This window comes from Balaenoptera acutorostrata, chromosome 9 (genome assembly GCF_949987535.1).
Source record: "Balaenoptera acutorostrata chromosome 9, mBalAcu1.1, whole genome shotgun sequence".
NCBI classification, from domain to species: Eukaryota; Metazoa; Chordata; class Mammalia; order Artiodactyla; family Balaenopteridae; genus Balaenoptera; species Balaenoptera acutorostrata.
The window spans coordinates 28,512,939-28,530,156 of NC_080072.1; the positions used below are offsets into that span (position 1 = coordinate 28,512,939).

Sequence of the window (17,218 nt, forward strand, 5' to 3'; positions counted from 1 at the left end):
TTCCTACAGAGAAAAATTTGGAACATATAATCCTTATTAGTAATGTGGAAGACAGATATAACCCTGACAATTACAACCTGTTGCTCTTTTATCCATTTCTAAAAAAAGATTTGGAATCTACTACAAGTGGAGAATTTTGGTGAATACATCTTTCGTTCTATTGTTACTTAAATTGGCAACATTTTTACATTGCTCTAGTTTACGGGAAATAAAATTATATGTTTCCATGAAGTGGATGAGAGACAAACTTCATGGTAGTTAATATAAAAGAAAAAAGATTCATGAGAAGAATAGCTTGAGGAATGCCTGGTTATGGGAAAATATAGCAGAAAAATATACTCCAGTGTCTGGCAGGTCATATATTCTGTCAGAATGAAAAGGAAACTGATTTCGATCCCATCCTTTTAGTATGATCAGACATAAGCAGCACATTAGTGACAAATTTTAGTATGGAAACTAAGAAAAACACCAAGTTATGATTTTAGAATTATGGCATGTTTGTTACAGGTTTACTTGTAAATTAAGCAATCATGGATGCTAGCAGAATATATTATTCTGTATGTCACAAAGGAGGCTAGGAAAAGGCAAACAATTCTTTACTGTCCTATTTCTTTGGAGAGCAAGTCCTCAAGAAATAATATTTCCTACAGATAATTTGTACTGGAGAAAATTTAAAAAATTAATTTAAATTTTGAACTGATTGCCATTAGAATAGGACACAGAACTTTAAATAAAACTGCAAGTCCCTTCCTTATCTTTAGACCAATAGTTGGAATCTATTTGAGGACTGCACACCTAGATCCTAGATATTTTCCCTTGTTTGGTTGCATAATTAGGTACTCGCTAATATTTTCTGCTTTCCCAACTTTTCTAGTTCTTGGTCTTAGAGGTGGGTGGATTGATCAGCTATAGATTTAGAGAATGGGAACAGTAAGAGTGAATATCAGGGACATGAGGAAAGAGATTTTACAACATCTCTTGTAGGTATGATTTTAATTTGTATAGTAAGTTATTTAACTTGGTCCTAAAATTACTGTCAAAAGGAAAAACCTTATAAAATTTCTGTGGAGTAAACAATTTGTTTAGAATGAAGGTGTGGTCTATGAGCTCCTTCTTTCAAGAAAAATTTCATTGTCTTGTATTTTGCTTCTCAGTAGATCTGTAGGAAAAGACCTTATTACTTTGAAATTGCACAGGAATATTGAAGTCTACTCCACTTCATTGGTGATTTGGAGAAAGAAAATTAAACAAGAAGCTTTAACTGGCCCAGTACATGTATGCATCATTTTTATCACTGGCATCATCTGTATCAGCACAGTTTATTCAGACAAGCAAAATCATAATGGTCATTTAAAGGAAGCTATGTATATAGGTATTCAAAAGAATAAAAGAAAGTTTCTTGTTTTGATTCTCAACAGGACCTAAAAAGGTTTTCTAATGACATACATTATGGTATATATTTGGAGACCTGTCTCAACATAAATGCTTTTATACACGTGCCCGTGAATGCACACATATACACACACGTGCACACACACACACTCACACAGAGACACACATGGCATATTATGTTGCAGATTGTCCGAGCACTTTTCTTTTCTGAATTCCAATTTTTATCTCCCCCACCTTCCTAAACATTTGATCTAAAACAAAGCTATCAGATTAAATTAAAAAGAAAAAAGAAAGTGACATCATGAAGAGAATTTAATGGCCATTGTCAGTTTTAAGTGTATTAGAACCCCAGACTTGGCAGGATTTTTCTTTTTTAATAACGTGAAATGAAACTGAGTTAGTGGGCCTGGCTCTGTCTGGTCTATGTGGAATCACTTGGGAACCGTCCAGCAAAATATCTCTCGGAGAACAGCATGGTGTTAATACTGGGTGCCAACCCAAGACAGACACAAAGGACCCCTTCGCTCTTCACCAATAAGCCAACTGTTAAAAGATTAAACCATGTTGTGGAGATAACAAGAATCTAGGCACTGGCAGCAGGTGCTGTACAAAGAAGCAGTTGGCAGTACGATTCTTCTGTCTGACATTCCAGTCAAAACAATCTTCTTCCCAGTTGCAGAGGAGAGTTTTGAGTGTGATGGCAACTTGGAGTTAGGAGGTTGACTAAGAGTGCTACTTTAAATGCCATGTCCTGTGGTGGATGGATTAGTAGAATATAGTTTACCATTGTTCAGAAACTGCGGGGGATTCCACTCCAGAATCAGTCACTACTGGCTAACTGGGGAATACACAATCAAAGAGCTGTAAATCAAATCTGCTTATGTGGTGGGGTTGCTGTATTTTTACAATTTTATTTTCACATATAGGAGTCATATGACATTTTCTTCTCTAGAGAAGTAACTATCTTCCATTATAGAATAATTATAGATAATTATAGAATAATTATCAAATATATTGGTCATACCCTTTTGTTATTGCCTGTTCACACTTGTAAAACATTACCTTTTAAACTATTATTTAACTTTTGTTTTCTTAAAAAATCATTTGCAACTCAACAAATATCTAGTATTAGCAAAGATTAAGAATAGACTTTTCAATATTAGAAAATGATTTTAACTGTTATTGAAGCAACATCAGTTACTAAGTTTAAAGCATAAGTTGGCAGATTCCCATAATCCTATACAAATAAGGATTAGCACTTTAGAAGTTAGCATGATTATTCAGGGAAAGTGATCATATAAGTTAGGAGATAAAGTTTATTAAATATGAAGGAGTAGAATTCTGACAGGTGGCATGAATGACTGTTAATTTGACAATCAGGTCTAAGTGAGAAACACTAGAAGGTGCACAATACGTTTGGCGTTTGTCATCTGATTAAACACATGGGATAGAGATGCAGTGTCTCCCCAGTCGGCCCCCTCCCATCCATTCCCACAACTGTCACTGAAGTCTCAGCTCCTGTCCCTTTATTCTTATGAGGTTGTACAAACTCTAAACTGTTCTCCCTGCCTTTCATCTCTCCATTCTGCAATCCATGTTTACACTTGCCAGGTCAACCTTTCTAAATCTTCTGTAATCCAGTCCCTCCTGCTTGAAAGCTTGAAAGCCCTACTGACACCTAACTCCGTAGCCTTACACTTGACTCCTTCTAAGTTTGGCCAAATTTACCTTTTGAGACTACCCATAAATCCTAAGGTGCGTTGATTATACTATTTTCCTTTGCTTGGAATACCTTTTTATTCTTCATTATTCCTGTCAAACTGTTTTCATCCTTCGAGGCCTGGTCCAGATATTACCTCTTTCAAGATGCTTCACTTTTTGTTGCTCCTGCAGAAATGAGCCTACCATTCTTTGCATATTATAGCACTATTTAATCAAACATATGGAGCTTAACATGAAATTGTGTGTGTTATCGCCTTTACAGTTGTAAGTTTATTTAGGGCAGGAAAAATGTTTTATAATATCCCATACCACACAGTCTGGGGCCTTCCATATCAGAGCTGGTGCTCAACAAATATTAATTGAATTGAGTTTAATAGGATTGAACACTACTGTTTCAAAAGAGACCTCAATCAGAAACATAATGTTCTAGATTATTTTGGGTAAATATGTTGAGGAAGGTTAACTTTCAGACTGTAAGTTAAAAACATGCTTCTTCTCATGGTATAGGTGAACCCCAATATTGTCCTTCATGCCTCTGTTTCCATCAGAAAGCGGAATTTCTCAAGTGGTGAAGAGGGCAGTGGGACTCAGATAGCACCATCGACCCTGTGGCCTGCAGCCAGTGTGTGGCTGGTCACAAAGGTATCCAAGAGTGTCTGCTGTCCCTGAGTAACTTCCTGGGCTCACTGGCTCACTGTGCTGCTCCAGTTCCCGATGCCCTCATGCACACAAGCATGCAAGTGAAAGCATATCAGTTGTTGACTGTCGTGAATCTATGCTCTGCTCTTGGTTTGTCTAGTGCGGAGGGCTCCGACGTGAGCATTCAACTCAGTTTTAGATGTGCTGATTAGTTAATACTCTAGAATGTATTTAAACCTAGCGCAGAGCTTAGGTATACTCTACAGGCTCACCATTTTCATGAGATTTGTCTGAATATCATTTGCTTCCACTCCTTAGTCTTCACTGTTGAGGTTCGCAGAGCTTGGTGGATTAGCACCATATAGTGATGGCATATGGTCTTAGTAAGGATAGTTTTAAAAGAAATCCCTGAGTATAAAATGTGAACAATGCCTAACATTTTATTCCTGTGTATTGGCACTATTTTTTTTAACTTTATTCTTATACTGTTGAATCAGATTTAAACTGAGAACATATAATTGTTCTCCTCTTCCCTCATGCTATTGAAATACGTTTTGTAATTGCCACCAAATATTTATGTCTGGAAAGAGATGGTACAGCTTATATCTACCCTTCTTGTGCCTCCCTTTGCCCCCTCCCTGGAGACTATTTTTGTATCTTTTTAGCATTTCCATGGGTGCAGAGTCACCCAGGCATGTTTGCTGCTACTTAGTTTAGTGGGTAGGAGAGATTGAAACTATTTTCTCATATGAAATTTTGGATTGCCCTTAACTTTTATTTTTGCTTTTCTGAGAGTTAAAAACAAAAATATAGAGTAACTAAGACACAAAGGTACTAAGAAATATTATCCACTTCATAGACAAAGGCAGAATGAGATTAGCTATTTCTTAAATCTGCTTCCAACCTGGAGACTCTATTAACTACTATCCCTAAGTTGTGTTTTATTTCTGATTTAGTAATAATATCTGCCATTTTGTTAAACATATGCTAAGCATCTTATACACATTTATTATCTCATTTAATCTTATAAAAACTGTGCAGGTTTTCATTATACAGCTGAAAAAACTGAAGCTAGTAGCTGGTAGAGGAAAGATTCTTGGTCTGTCTGACTTCAAAACTTATGCCATTTCACTGTAATATAAAACACTGCTCTATATCTGACCAATTTATGAGCATTGATTGGAAGTGTTTTAGTTTTAGGACTGCCACTGAACATTTATGTGACCTCAAGTAAGTCACATACCATATCTGGGCTTTAGTCTTCTGGTAAAAGAGTTGGACCAGTTGATATGGAAGGTTATTTTCCCAGATCTCATATTCTGTAATTCTATGGTATCTGTTCGTAGAATTTCATGATATCAGAAAACCTGTACTTGTCTAAAAATTTTCCTAAAATAATTGAAATGCTTGATGCAAAGAGTATGAGTTTTGGAGTTAGATAGATCAGAATTAGAATCCTTTGTGTGACGCTGAGAAAGTTACTTAGCTGCACTGAACCACAGTTTTCTTATATATAAAATGAAGTTAGTCACACCTGTCTTGCACAGTTGCTGTGGTGATTAAATGAGAAAATATGTGTGAAGTTCAAGCATACAATCTGGTATACAGAAAGCACTTAATAAGTGGTGATTCTTTTTTTCTTACTCCAAGAAGTTCCCTTTCTGTATAGACAGGCATGTTCAAAAGAGGATTCCATTCAGGGCTTATTAGAACAAAAATTTAGAAAAATATATTTTTCCTAAGTCATTGTGTAGTTCTTTTCCACACAACAAAAACATGAGAAATAAAAGTCACATGCTAAAAGAAAACAATTTTGAAAATCTTTTAAGGTTTAAAGTTCTATCATTTTTTTCAAAATAAATCATTTTACCTGTTCTTAACAGAGAAGTTTCCATGACATAAATCCTCAATATGTGTAAAGAAATTCCTAAGTGGTTGTCACTTATTTAAAATGCTGTGTTGATTCACTAAGTAAGAAAATTGTTAAATGGCCATTCAAACAATGTTCTCAATCAATTTCCTTATCTGAGAATCCTAACATTTAAAACAAAAGCAGTTCATAAACCACCTTAAAATGTTTAACCCATGGTATTTAGACCCAGAGTAAAACTTTAAATTGGTACAAAGGTTAAAGATTTGTTTCAATCTTTTCAGTTCACTGCACTCTTTTTTTTCTGTGCATACATATTTCAAGTAAGCTCTGTAGTTATAAGTATAACAAGTGACACGTGATGGACCCCAAGTTGCTGCACTGTGAAATATGCACAGAAAAAAAGGACAAATGAAGATATCAAGGTCTGTTTTATTTTGCACTGAACTGTAAAATGCCACCCTTGTCCGACAGAACATCACTGATTCTGAGCAGGGCTCACTGACTGCTAAGTTGTGGGTAGTGTTTCACTTTTGGCAACTGTTAATATCCGGGTTTATCCAGGCATAATGACCTCACTATTTGTGACACATTGTTGAATTTTCTGGTTCTTTTAACTTATTTAGACCTTTCTCCCCCTTCTCTATTCATTGGAAGACTGGAATGATCCTGAGCCGAGCGATAACTCAGGGCTGCCTAGCTATTGGTCATCCAGTCAGAGTCAAGGCCGCTGAGGGAACATCACTAGAAGGATACAAATTAATCCTACAGAAAAGGTAATGTTTATGAGCCATTTACCTCAAAACAAGAAATGTTAATTTCAAGATTCCTGAGCAGTCAGATCATGATGCTTCCTGGCTTAGATGGAAATTTCATTAGGTTTTAAATTTGTTTTCAAAATATCAATATTAATTTTTCTAAAATAAGCTTGAAAGTATATGCCACTTAGTTTGATAGTGTTTCTTAGATATTTTTAGAAGTGAAAAGTTGGTGTTCAGTATGTATCTGTGTTTTAGACAAGCTGCTGCTTTACTCTATAATTATTGAAACTCTTTATATCCATTTTGGTTATTAATTTAAAAATTTAATGTTCTATGTGTATTCCTAACCTTTTCTCCATCTTCTGAATGTGAAATATTGAACAGTGAAAGAAAAATCAAGGAGACAAAAAATTGCTGGCTTGTAAGGTACCAAAAGTGCCATTCCTGTTTGTTTTTCTCTGACTTGGTAAGATAAAATTAAAAATAGATTTAGAAGAAAAAATTAGCAATAAGGAAGAAAGGTGATTTACCTTTCCTAAATGCTTTCTTTTTTCTTTTTCATTTGTCTTTTGATTTTACCTAGTGTTGACAAAAACAAGTCCTGTTGTACTTCAAGACTTAGAAAGCTATTCGCCAACTACTTCTGGCTGGATAGACAGTTAGGACGTGCTTAGGGCAGAAAGCAGAACAAGGGCATTTAGGCACCAGAGAAACTGGCTCAGCCACAAATACAGAAGGGAAATTTTCTCTAACATGCAAAGCAGACTGTCCAGAAGGCATTAGAACATTACATAATGGCTAGGAATGTGATCTACAGAGTCAGATCTCTAGAGTCTAGAATTCTTACTCTAACAGTGACAAGAGCAAATGCCGAGCCAGACACTATTTTAATTTCTCTATACCACATTGTTACATGTACTCTTAACAACGACCTGATAAGGTAGGTGTCATTACTATCATTATGGGTGAGGAAATTGAAATATAGAGATGTTAATCACTTACTCGAGGTCATAGCTACTAAGAAATTGGGGCGGAATGCAAAAATTAAGTAACCATAATCTATAAGTCACTCTTGGCCACAAAACTACACAGTCTGTAGGCCAAAATCCAGTCAAACAACTGCCAGTGAGTGCCAAGTGTGGTAGTAGATACCTCAGTGAATGAGTAGGGTACATTAATTGAGAAACCCAGGCAGAAGGATGAGGGAGACAGTAGCTTGCTATCTCACAAGCTGGCCAGTGCTAGTAGAGTCCTAAACACATAGTTCCCAAGAAGGGACAAACAAACTCAAAGCAAGTCCCAGTTGATGTGGTGCTATATTTGGAGTAGGTAATAAGAAAGATTTCTGGGGCAGAGTCAATGCTGTAAACTGGAAACACACAAAGCGTCAACATGCAATAATGACAAGGGCATACCATGGGACATGGAGACAGAGATGCTTCAGCTCACTTAGTCCAGAGTTATAATAAAGAGAAAAATCTATCAATTGTAACTGACCCAGAAATGATGCAGATTATAGAATTAATACTCAGGTCATTAAACAGTTGTTATCATTGTATTCCATATATTCAAGAAGCTAGAGGAAAGAATGAACATGTTAAATAGAGACATAGAAGATAGAAAAAGACTCAAATCAAATTTCTAGGTATGAAAACTGCAATGTATGACATGAAAAATATACTGAATGTGACTAATAGCAGATTAGACATTGTGGAAGAAAATATTAGTGAACTTGAAGAGATAGCAATAGAAACTATTCACAATTGAAAGCCAGAGAAGAAAAAAATATATATTGAAAAAAAAATGAACACAGTATCAGTGAGATGTGAAAAGCTTCATATGGCCTAATCTCTTAATAATTAGAGTCTCTGAAGGGAAGAAGCGGAGAACAGAAAAATATTGGAAGAAATGATGTCTGAAAAATTTCCAAATTTTGTGAAAACTATAGCCCGCACATCCAAGAAGTTCAACAAATTCTAAGCACAAGAAACAGGAAGAAAAGAAACCAAGGAAAATCATAATAAAACTGCTTAAAATTAGTGATGAGAAAAATCTTATAAGTACACAGAGAGAAAGACATTTATTATATACAAGAGGAATAAAGATAAGACTGACAGCAGATTTCTTGTTGGCAACAATAAGAGTGAGAAGAAAGTGGAAGAACATCTTTAAAAACTAAAATAAAAAAAAAAAAACCAACCTGTCAGTATAGAAATCATCTCCCGGTGAAAATATCTTTCAAATATTAAGGCAAAATAAAGACTTCAGATATTATTCACAAACTGAAAGAATTTGTCACCAGCAGACCTACAGAACAAAAAATGTTTAAGGAAGTCCTTCAAGCAGAAGAAAAATGGTATCAGATGAAAATGAAGAGCACTGGGAATAATAACTACATAGGCAATATAAAGACCTCATTTCTTATTAAGTTTCTTTAAAATATAATTTATTGTTTAAAGCAAAAAAAAAATAATTTTATTATGGAGATAAAAACATGTAGATATAAAATATATGAAGGCAACAGTACAAATGCCAATAAGAGAAATGGAAGAAAGGGTCTTTTTTTTTCTATTAATTTATTTGTTTATTTATTTTTGACTGCGTTGGGTCTTTGTTGCTGTGCGCAGGCTTTCTCTAGTTGTGGCGAGCAGGGGCTACTCTTTGTTGCGGTGCGTGGGTTTCTCATTGCAGTGGCTTCTCGTTGCAGAGCACAGGCTCTAGGCGTGTGGGCTTCAGTAGTTGTGGCACGCAGGCTCAGTAGTTGTGGCACGCAGGCTCAGTAGTTGTGGCACGTGGGCTCTAGAGCGCAGGCTCAGCAGTTGTGGTGCATGGGCTTAGTTGCTCTGCGGCATGTGGGAATCTTCCTGGACCAGGGCTCAAACCCATGTCCCCTGCATTGGCAGGCAGGTTCCCAACCACTGCACCACCAGGGAAGCCTGGAAGAAAAGTTCTTATATTTGTCAAGTGGTATGATATCAACTGAAAGTAGACTGGTAAGTTAAAGATGTTTATGATGGACCCTGAAGCTAAAATAATATAACAAAGAGTTATATGTCTAACAAGCCAAAAAAGTTGATAAAATGAAATGATTAAAAAACACTCAGTTAATGTGAAAGAAGACAGATAAAGATGGAAAGGGAAATGAAAAACAGGTAGGACAAAGAGAGAATAAATAACAAGATTGTAGATTTAAACCCGTGTGTCAATAATTGCATTAGATGTAAATAATCTAAACAGTCCATTTAAAAGTCAGGCACTGTCAGATTAGATAAAAAAGCAAGATCCATCTATATGCTGACCTACAAATAACCCACTTTCTTTTTTAATCCATTTTTAAAATTTTTATTTATTTTATTTATTTATTTTTGGTTGTGCCATGTCTTAGTTGCGGCCAGTGGGCTCCTTAGTTGTGGCATATGAACTCTTAGTTGTGCCATGCACATGGGATCTAGTACCCTGACCAGGGATCAAACCCGTGTCCCCTGCATTGGGAGGTGAATTCTTAACCACTGTGCTACCAGGGAAGTCCCAGTAACCCACTTTAAATATAAGGACACAATAGGTTAAAAGTAAATGCATGGAAAATGTATGCAATGATAAAACTAATCCAAAGAAAGCCAGAATGGCTAAATTAATATCAGACAAAGTAGACTTCAGTGCAAAGAATATTCCAGGGATAAAGAGGGTCATTTCATAATGATTAAGGGATTAGTTCATCAAGAAGACTTAGCAATCCTATGTTTGTTCACCTCATAACAGCTTCAAAATACATGAAGTGAAGGCCGATAGAACTGCAGTGAAAAAGAGAAAAATCTACAACTATAGTCAGCGATAACAATATCCTATTTCAATAATTAATAGAAAAAGTGAGGAGAAATCTGTAAGGATACAGAAGACTGGAACAACGCTATCAATCAACTTGACCTAGTTGATACTTATAGAAGAATGCACTCAATAACAGCAGAAGACATATTTATTTAAAGTAACAGTATATTAAACCGAATGGACTTTATTCTAGCTATAAAACAAGTCTCAGTACATTAACAGAATTTAAGTATTATAAACATGCTCTCTGGCCATAATGGAGTTATATTAGAAATCCATAGCAGATAGCTTTCACAACAAGGTCCTACTGTGTAGCACAGGGAACTGTATTTAATATCCTGTGATAAACTATAATGGAAAAGAACATAAAAAAGAATGTATATATGTATAACTGAATCACTTTGCTGTACAGCAGAAGTTAACACAACATTGCAAATCAACTATACTTCAATAAAAAAATAGCAGATAGCTTTCTGGAAAACCCCCAAATATTTGGACAAAAGTAACACATTTCTAAATAACCCATGGAGCAAAGAAGACAACAAAATGGGAATTAGCAAGTATTTTGAACTGAATGAAAATGAAAACACACATATTAAAAACTGTGGGATGCTACTGAAGAAGTTCTTAGAAGGAAATTTATATAAATGCATATGTAAAAAAAGAAGAATGATATCAAATCAGTGACCTCAGCTTCCATTTTAGGAAACGAGAGTACGAAGAGCAAATCAAACTCAAAGTAACCAGAAGACAGAAAATAGTAAAAGTTCGAGTGGAAAGCAATGAAATAGAAAACAGGAAAAAAGAGAAAAATCAACAAAACCAAAAGCTGGGTTTTTGTTTTTGTTTTAAAGGTCAAAGAAACTGATAAACCTCTAGCCAGACTGTTCAGGGAATAAAGTGAAAGGACACAAATTACCAGTATCAGGAATGAGAGAGTTGATATCACAGAGTTATTAAAGGAATAATAAGGGAATATTCTGAACAAAGATATGCCAATAAATTTGCCAGCTGAGGTGATAAAGACCAATTCCTTAAAGGGCACAAACTACCAATGTCTACTCAAGAAGAAATAGGTAACTGAATAGTCCTATATCTCTTAAAGAAATTACATTTTTCGTTGAAAACCTTCCCACAAAGAAAACCTCAGGTCCAGATGGTCTCGCTAGTAGCTTCACTGGGGAATTCTACCAAACATTTTAGGAAAAAATAATGTCCTCCATATTCTCACACAGAAAATAGAAGAAGATGGAATACTTCCCAGCTCATTCTGTGAGGCAGCATTACTCTGATAACAAAAAACAGGCAAAAAGACATTACAGGAAAAGAAAATCATAGACCAATATCCCTTGTGAACATAAATGCAAAAAATTCTTAACATTTTAACAAATTGAATACAATAATATATAAAAAAGATAATATATCATGACCAAGTTGGGCTTACCCCAGGAAAGTAAAGTTGATTTAACATTTGAAAATCAATCAATGTAAATCACCATATTGGCAGACTGAAAAGGAAAAAATCATGAACATCAAATTGATATAGAAAAATTTTTTAACAAAAGTCAGCATCCCCTCCTAATGAAAACTTTCAGAAAGCTGAATAGAAGGGAACTTTGTCAGTATGACAAAGGTCATCTATGAAAAACCTACATCTAACATTGTACTTAATGATGAAAGAGCAAATGGTTCCTCCTAAAGCCAGGAACAAGACAAATTTGTCCATTCTCACCTATTCAGCATTGCGTGGAAGCCTTTAGCCAGTATAACAAGAAAAGGAAAAGAAATAAAAGACGTCTGATACGAATTGAAGAAGTAAAACTGTCTTTATTTTCAAATGGTGTGATTATCTATGTAGAATATCCTATGTAACCAACAAAAAATTTCTAGAATTAATAAATGAGTTTAGCGAGTGTGAGAGCTTGAAATCAATATATATATTGCTTGTATTCCTGTGTACTAGCAACAATTTTAGAAATTGAAATTTTAAAATACCAATTACAATAACATCAAAAGTATGAAATACTTAAATATGAATCAGATAAAATGTGTACAAGACTTAGGTATTGAAAACTACAAAACATTGCTGAGTAAAATTAAAGAAGACCTAAATAGATGCAGGGGTATACTGTGTTCATGGACTGGAAGACTACATACTTATAATGTCCATTCTCCTCAAATTGATCTATAGATTTAATGCAATCTCAATAAAAAGCCCAGCATGTTCTTTTATAAAAGCTATCAAGCTGATTTTAAAATCCATATAGAAATGCAAAGGACCTAAAATAGGCAAAACAATTTTGAAAAAGAAGAAAAAAATGACCTGACCTCGACTTATTATAAAATGATAGCTGTGAAAAATGGTGTGCTGTTGGTACCAAAGTAGACAATTAGATCAATAGAACAGAATAGATCACCCAGAAATAGATCCACACATATATGGTCAATTGATTTTTGATGAAATTGCAAGAGAAATTCAGTGGAGAAAGGATTTTTTTTTGACAAACAGTGATGGAACAATTGGGTATACATATGCAAAAAAACCCTTTGATCCGTATGTCATACGATAAACAGTAATTAACTCAAAATGGATTATAGGTTTAACATGTAAAACCTAAAACTGAATATTTTATAGCTACTTTATTTATTTATTTCTTTATTTTTGGCTGTGTTGGGTCTTCAGTTCGTGCGAGGGCTTTCTCTAGTTACGGCAAGTGGGGGCCACTCTTCATCGCGGTGCAGGGACCGCTCTTCATCGCGGTGCGCGGGCCTCTCACTATCGCGGCCCCTCCCGTTGCGGGGCACAGGCTCCAGACGCGCAGGCTCAGTAGTTGTGGCTCACGGGCCCAGCTGCTCCGTGGCATGTGGGATCTTCCCAGACCAGGGCTCGAACCCGTGTCCCCTGCATTAGCAGGCAGATTCTCAACCACTGCGCCACCAGGGAAGCCCTAAAACTGAATATTTTAGACAAAAACATAGGAGAAAATATTTATGTCTTGTATTAGTCAAACTTTCTTAGATATAACATCAAAAGCATGATCCACAAAAGTATAAATTGATAAATTGGACTTCATTAAAATTAAGACTTTCTGCTCTTTGAAAGACATTGTTAAGAGAATGACAAGACAAGCTACACACAAGGAGAAATATTTTCAAATAATATATTTTTGAAAAATACACACAACTCAAGAAAACATGGGTAGATAAATGATTTGGACAAATACTGTAACAAGGTAAATATACAGTTGGCTTATGAAAAGATGCTAATCATTAGGGGAATGCAAAATACACCTAAAATGCAGTACCACTACATATGTAATAGAAGGTCCAGTGTTTAAAATGCTGACCATACTGAGTGCTGGTGAAGATGTGGAATAACTGTAATTCTCATAATTGGTACATGGTTTCTACATTGTTGGTAGAAATATAAATGGTTCAGTAACTTTGGAAAACAATTGATACTTTCCTAAAATATACACGTATAGGTGTGTATATATATAATATGCATATATATATACAGGTGTGTATCTATCTATCTATATATATATAGATATAGATATAGATATAGATACACACACACACACACACACACACATATATATACAGGTATATACATGTCTGTACCTTATTGCCCGGCCGCTCTGAGAAATTTATTCAAGGGATATGAAAGCATGTGTCCTTATGAAGACTTGTACATGGGTGTTTATAGCAGCTTTATTTCTAAAGCCAAAAGTAAAAACTGGAAACAACCAAAATGTCCATCATAGGTGAATAGATAAATTATGGTGTATCATATAGAAAATATTACTTAGCAATAAAAAGGAGCTAACTCTTGATTCACACAGCAATGTGGGTGAATCTCAAAATAATTATATTAAGGGAAAGGAACAAAACCCGTAGAGCATATATATTGTTTGATTCCATTTATATAAAACTTTAGAAAGTGCTAAGTAATCTAGGAAGAAGATCCATGTTTGCCTGGAGATAGGAAGGTGGGGAGGGACAGGAGGACGTGATTACAAAGGGTCACACGGAAACTTTGGGGGGTGATGGATATGGATGTACGTTCATTATCTTGATTGTTGTGATGCCTTAACATGTGTAGACATGTTTCAAAACTTAGCAAATTTTACACTTTAAATATGTTCCTGTCAATTGTATAATATTTTATAATATTGTCAGTTACTTCTCAATAAAGTTGTTTTTAGAAAGTACAAAAAAATAAAAAACCTGAGGAAAAAAACAAACAAAAATCAAAATGATGGGTAAGGAATAACTAAGTGGTTATTTTAGAGGGAAATGGTGAGGGAAGACTACTCAGTGTGGTCAGTAGTCTAGGTAAAAATGGCAGGTGTTTGGAAAGGTTACATGTAGCTTGATGAACATGTTCTTCATGCCCAGGGTTCTCCCTGGGCTCACTGGATACTGAAGCTAGTGCTGTTCTGGTGATAGGTCCCTGAGGTTACTTCCTAGTCTGGCCAGGATTGTCATGGAATTGGGTGGGACTGAAGCCACAAACTCAATGTCCTTGTTGCCTGTAGAGAAGAGAGCTTGGGAAAGGAAAAAGATGATTAAAAAAACCCCACAAAACTGTAGTAAGTTTAACTTGAAAAATCTCTATTTACAAGAAAAGATTTGGTTTAATTTAGAAAGGAAAGAAAGAAGAGAGCAAGGAGGAGAAGGAGGAAGCTAAGATGGGCAGGAAAAAAGGAGGATCCCTACCTACACAAATGAGGACTATTTGCCTTTGTATTGATGCAACTTGCCTTTATCTGAGAAACAAAATCTAAGGGTCAGGATTTTTAGAGCTCACTCACCTCTGGGTGTATACTTTTGAATATGTTTATCTTTTCCAGAGCATCTGAAGTGCCTGTGTGGTTTATTTTTTTTTAAAATACAACCATATTTCATTATATAACAATAAATATCCTTGTGTGACAGCAACTTTTAGAGACAAAATTTTTTCCTGTTCTCCCAAGTAGTATAATGTGATTTTAACAAAAGCTATGAATTAAGACATTGCCTTTTATATGCTAAAAATAATAGAACTAGCACTTAAAGTAGCAACCTGACAACTCACAAAGAATATTGTAAACATATCATGCCTCATTAGTTCAGTTATGTCTCATTTGGTGTCACTCATCTTATCCTTATTCAATATAGCAAGTGCTTGCACATATTTGTCTTTCTAATATTTTTTCTGTGATGTGTATCTGACCATGAGTGAATGAAAGACAAATCAATGTCATTATCAATTGATCTCAAAATCATAAAAATTATAAAAATCATAAACCTCAAAATCAAAGATGCTTCTTTCTAAAAGATATTTGGGACATCAATTAGATAAACCAATTGAATCAAACATTTTTTTAGGCCATCATTTAATCTTGATTTTGCTTCATTTTTAAAGAATGTGGATTGTAGGATCTAGCCTTTAGTGTTAAATTCATAAACTATTGGTAATTGAAGCAATACACACACACACACATACACACAGACACACACACACATCCATCTACACACAGAGTTTTGATTATAGAGAGTAAAAACTAGGGACCCGTAGACTTTGTTTGATCTGCACATTATTATAATATTTTTAACTAGTTATGAGCTTATAGAAATAGGGAGATTTCACACACAAAAGTTACATACTACTGGCCTTTCTTGAAAAAATCAGAATGTGCAACACTGAACTTTCATTCTCTCATGACACCAAAAATACATGAACAGATTCCGCCTTTGGATGGAACACATACCCTCCAGTTTGCTATATTCTCCACCATTCCTAGTAACAACCCTCATGTTAGCTCTGGCCTGCTTCGTTTATCTCTATTACCTGTCTGGTAATCTTTGTTGTCTTCCTTATTTCAATGTTAATCTTTCAGTTATGGGTTTTTGAATTTACTTTTTTCCCATTTAGGTCTTACTGGAAATTAAATGATAACTGGCCAACATTAAGTAAACTGATAGCACATCACCAGGTAATCAGAGATTGAAAATCATCTCCTTTTTCAGTTTTTAAAGTTTAGGAGGCTAAGAGTTGGATTAGAGTGACAGACTCTAGCAAGTACATAATGTAGAAAGAACTGTTTACCATGCATTGGACTTTTAAGTAATATTCAGACATATGGCTAACACAATTAGAAATGTCAACATCAAATAGAAAATTGTCCATGTGTAATTTCACAATGTGTGGATTGATTAATGAAATTTCTTTTCTCTACTCTTACCCTGTTAATAATCATGGAGGGGAAATCCCTTTCAACTTTCTCTATAGATCCTACTTTTGGTCCAGGTAGCATTGAAAGACACCAGAGCCATATGAAGCTGCCTGGGAAAATAGATTTGTAATTGTGAAGCATGACGATGGTCTTCCTTACAGTTAACTGGGAAACGATAAGCATTAGCCTATGAAATTTCCCCCAAACTGAACTGTGGGGATGGGCTGCCTTCTTGCTCATACCATCTGATAAATGGAATATTTTAAAGGAAAAAAATATGTGTACACACACACACGTTTTATAGATTTCTGATAGGAATACTATAATGTACATGCATGCTCAGTGGGGTTATATGAGCAAACTTCCCAGGCAGTTTCCTCACCTGTAAAATGAGAGTGACCAAATAGTTTTGGAAGTCATATGCTTTCAGAGAAGGAAGGACTCCAAAGAACATCTACTCCAAAGCCCTCTTTAATACTATAGTAGTAGTTTTGGTATTGGTGGTGGTGGTTGTGATTATGATGATGATGATGATAATGACAATATCATTATTATTATAAGAAATTCCACGGCCACTACAGACTAAGTGGCCTATGAAAGGTCACATATCTAGTTAATGTCAGATCCAGGACCAGAACTTAGGCCTCTCAACCTTAGTTCAGCACATGCCGTGATCTTTATGACTTTGATTCTTGGATAGAATACTGCTTCTTTTTCCCTCCTCTCATTATTGATATGTTATGGATTTTTAAAAAACTTTTGTTTTTGTTTCTTTATAAAAAATCTTT

General features: G+C 35.1%; 1 protein-coding gene across 1 annotated transcript in view; it reads left to right on the top strand.

Annotated features, from left to right (window-relative positions):
• Window positions 1-17,218, top strand: part of DCDC1 (doublecortin domain containing 1) — a 481,625-nt gene that overhangs the window by 269,967 nt on the left and 194,440 nt on the right. The window contains 2 exon segments of the mRNA XM_057552454.1: window positions 3,622-3,756; window positions 6,281-6,399. Of these exon segments, the coding sequence (XP_057408437.1) occupies window positions 3,622-3,756; window positions 6,281-6,399 (254 nt within the window).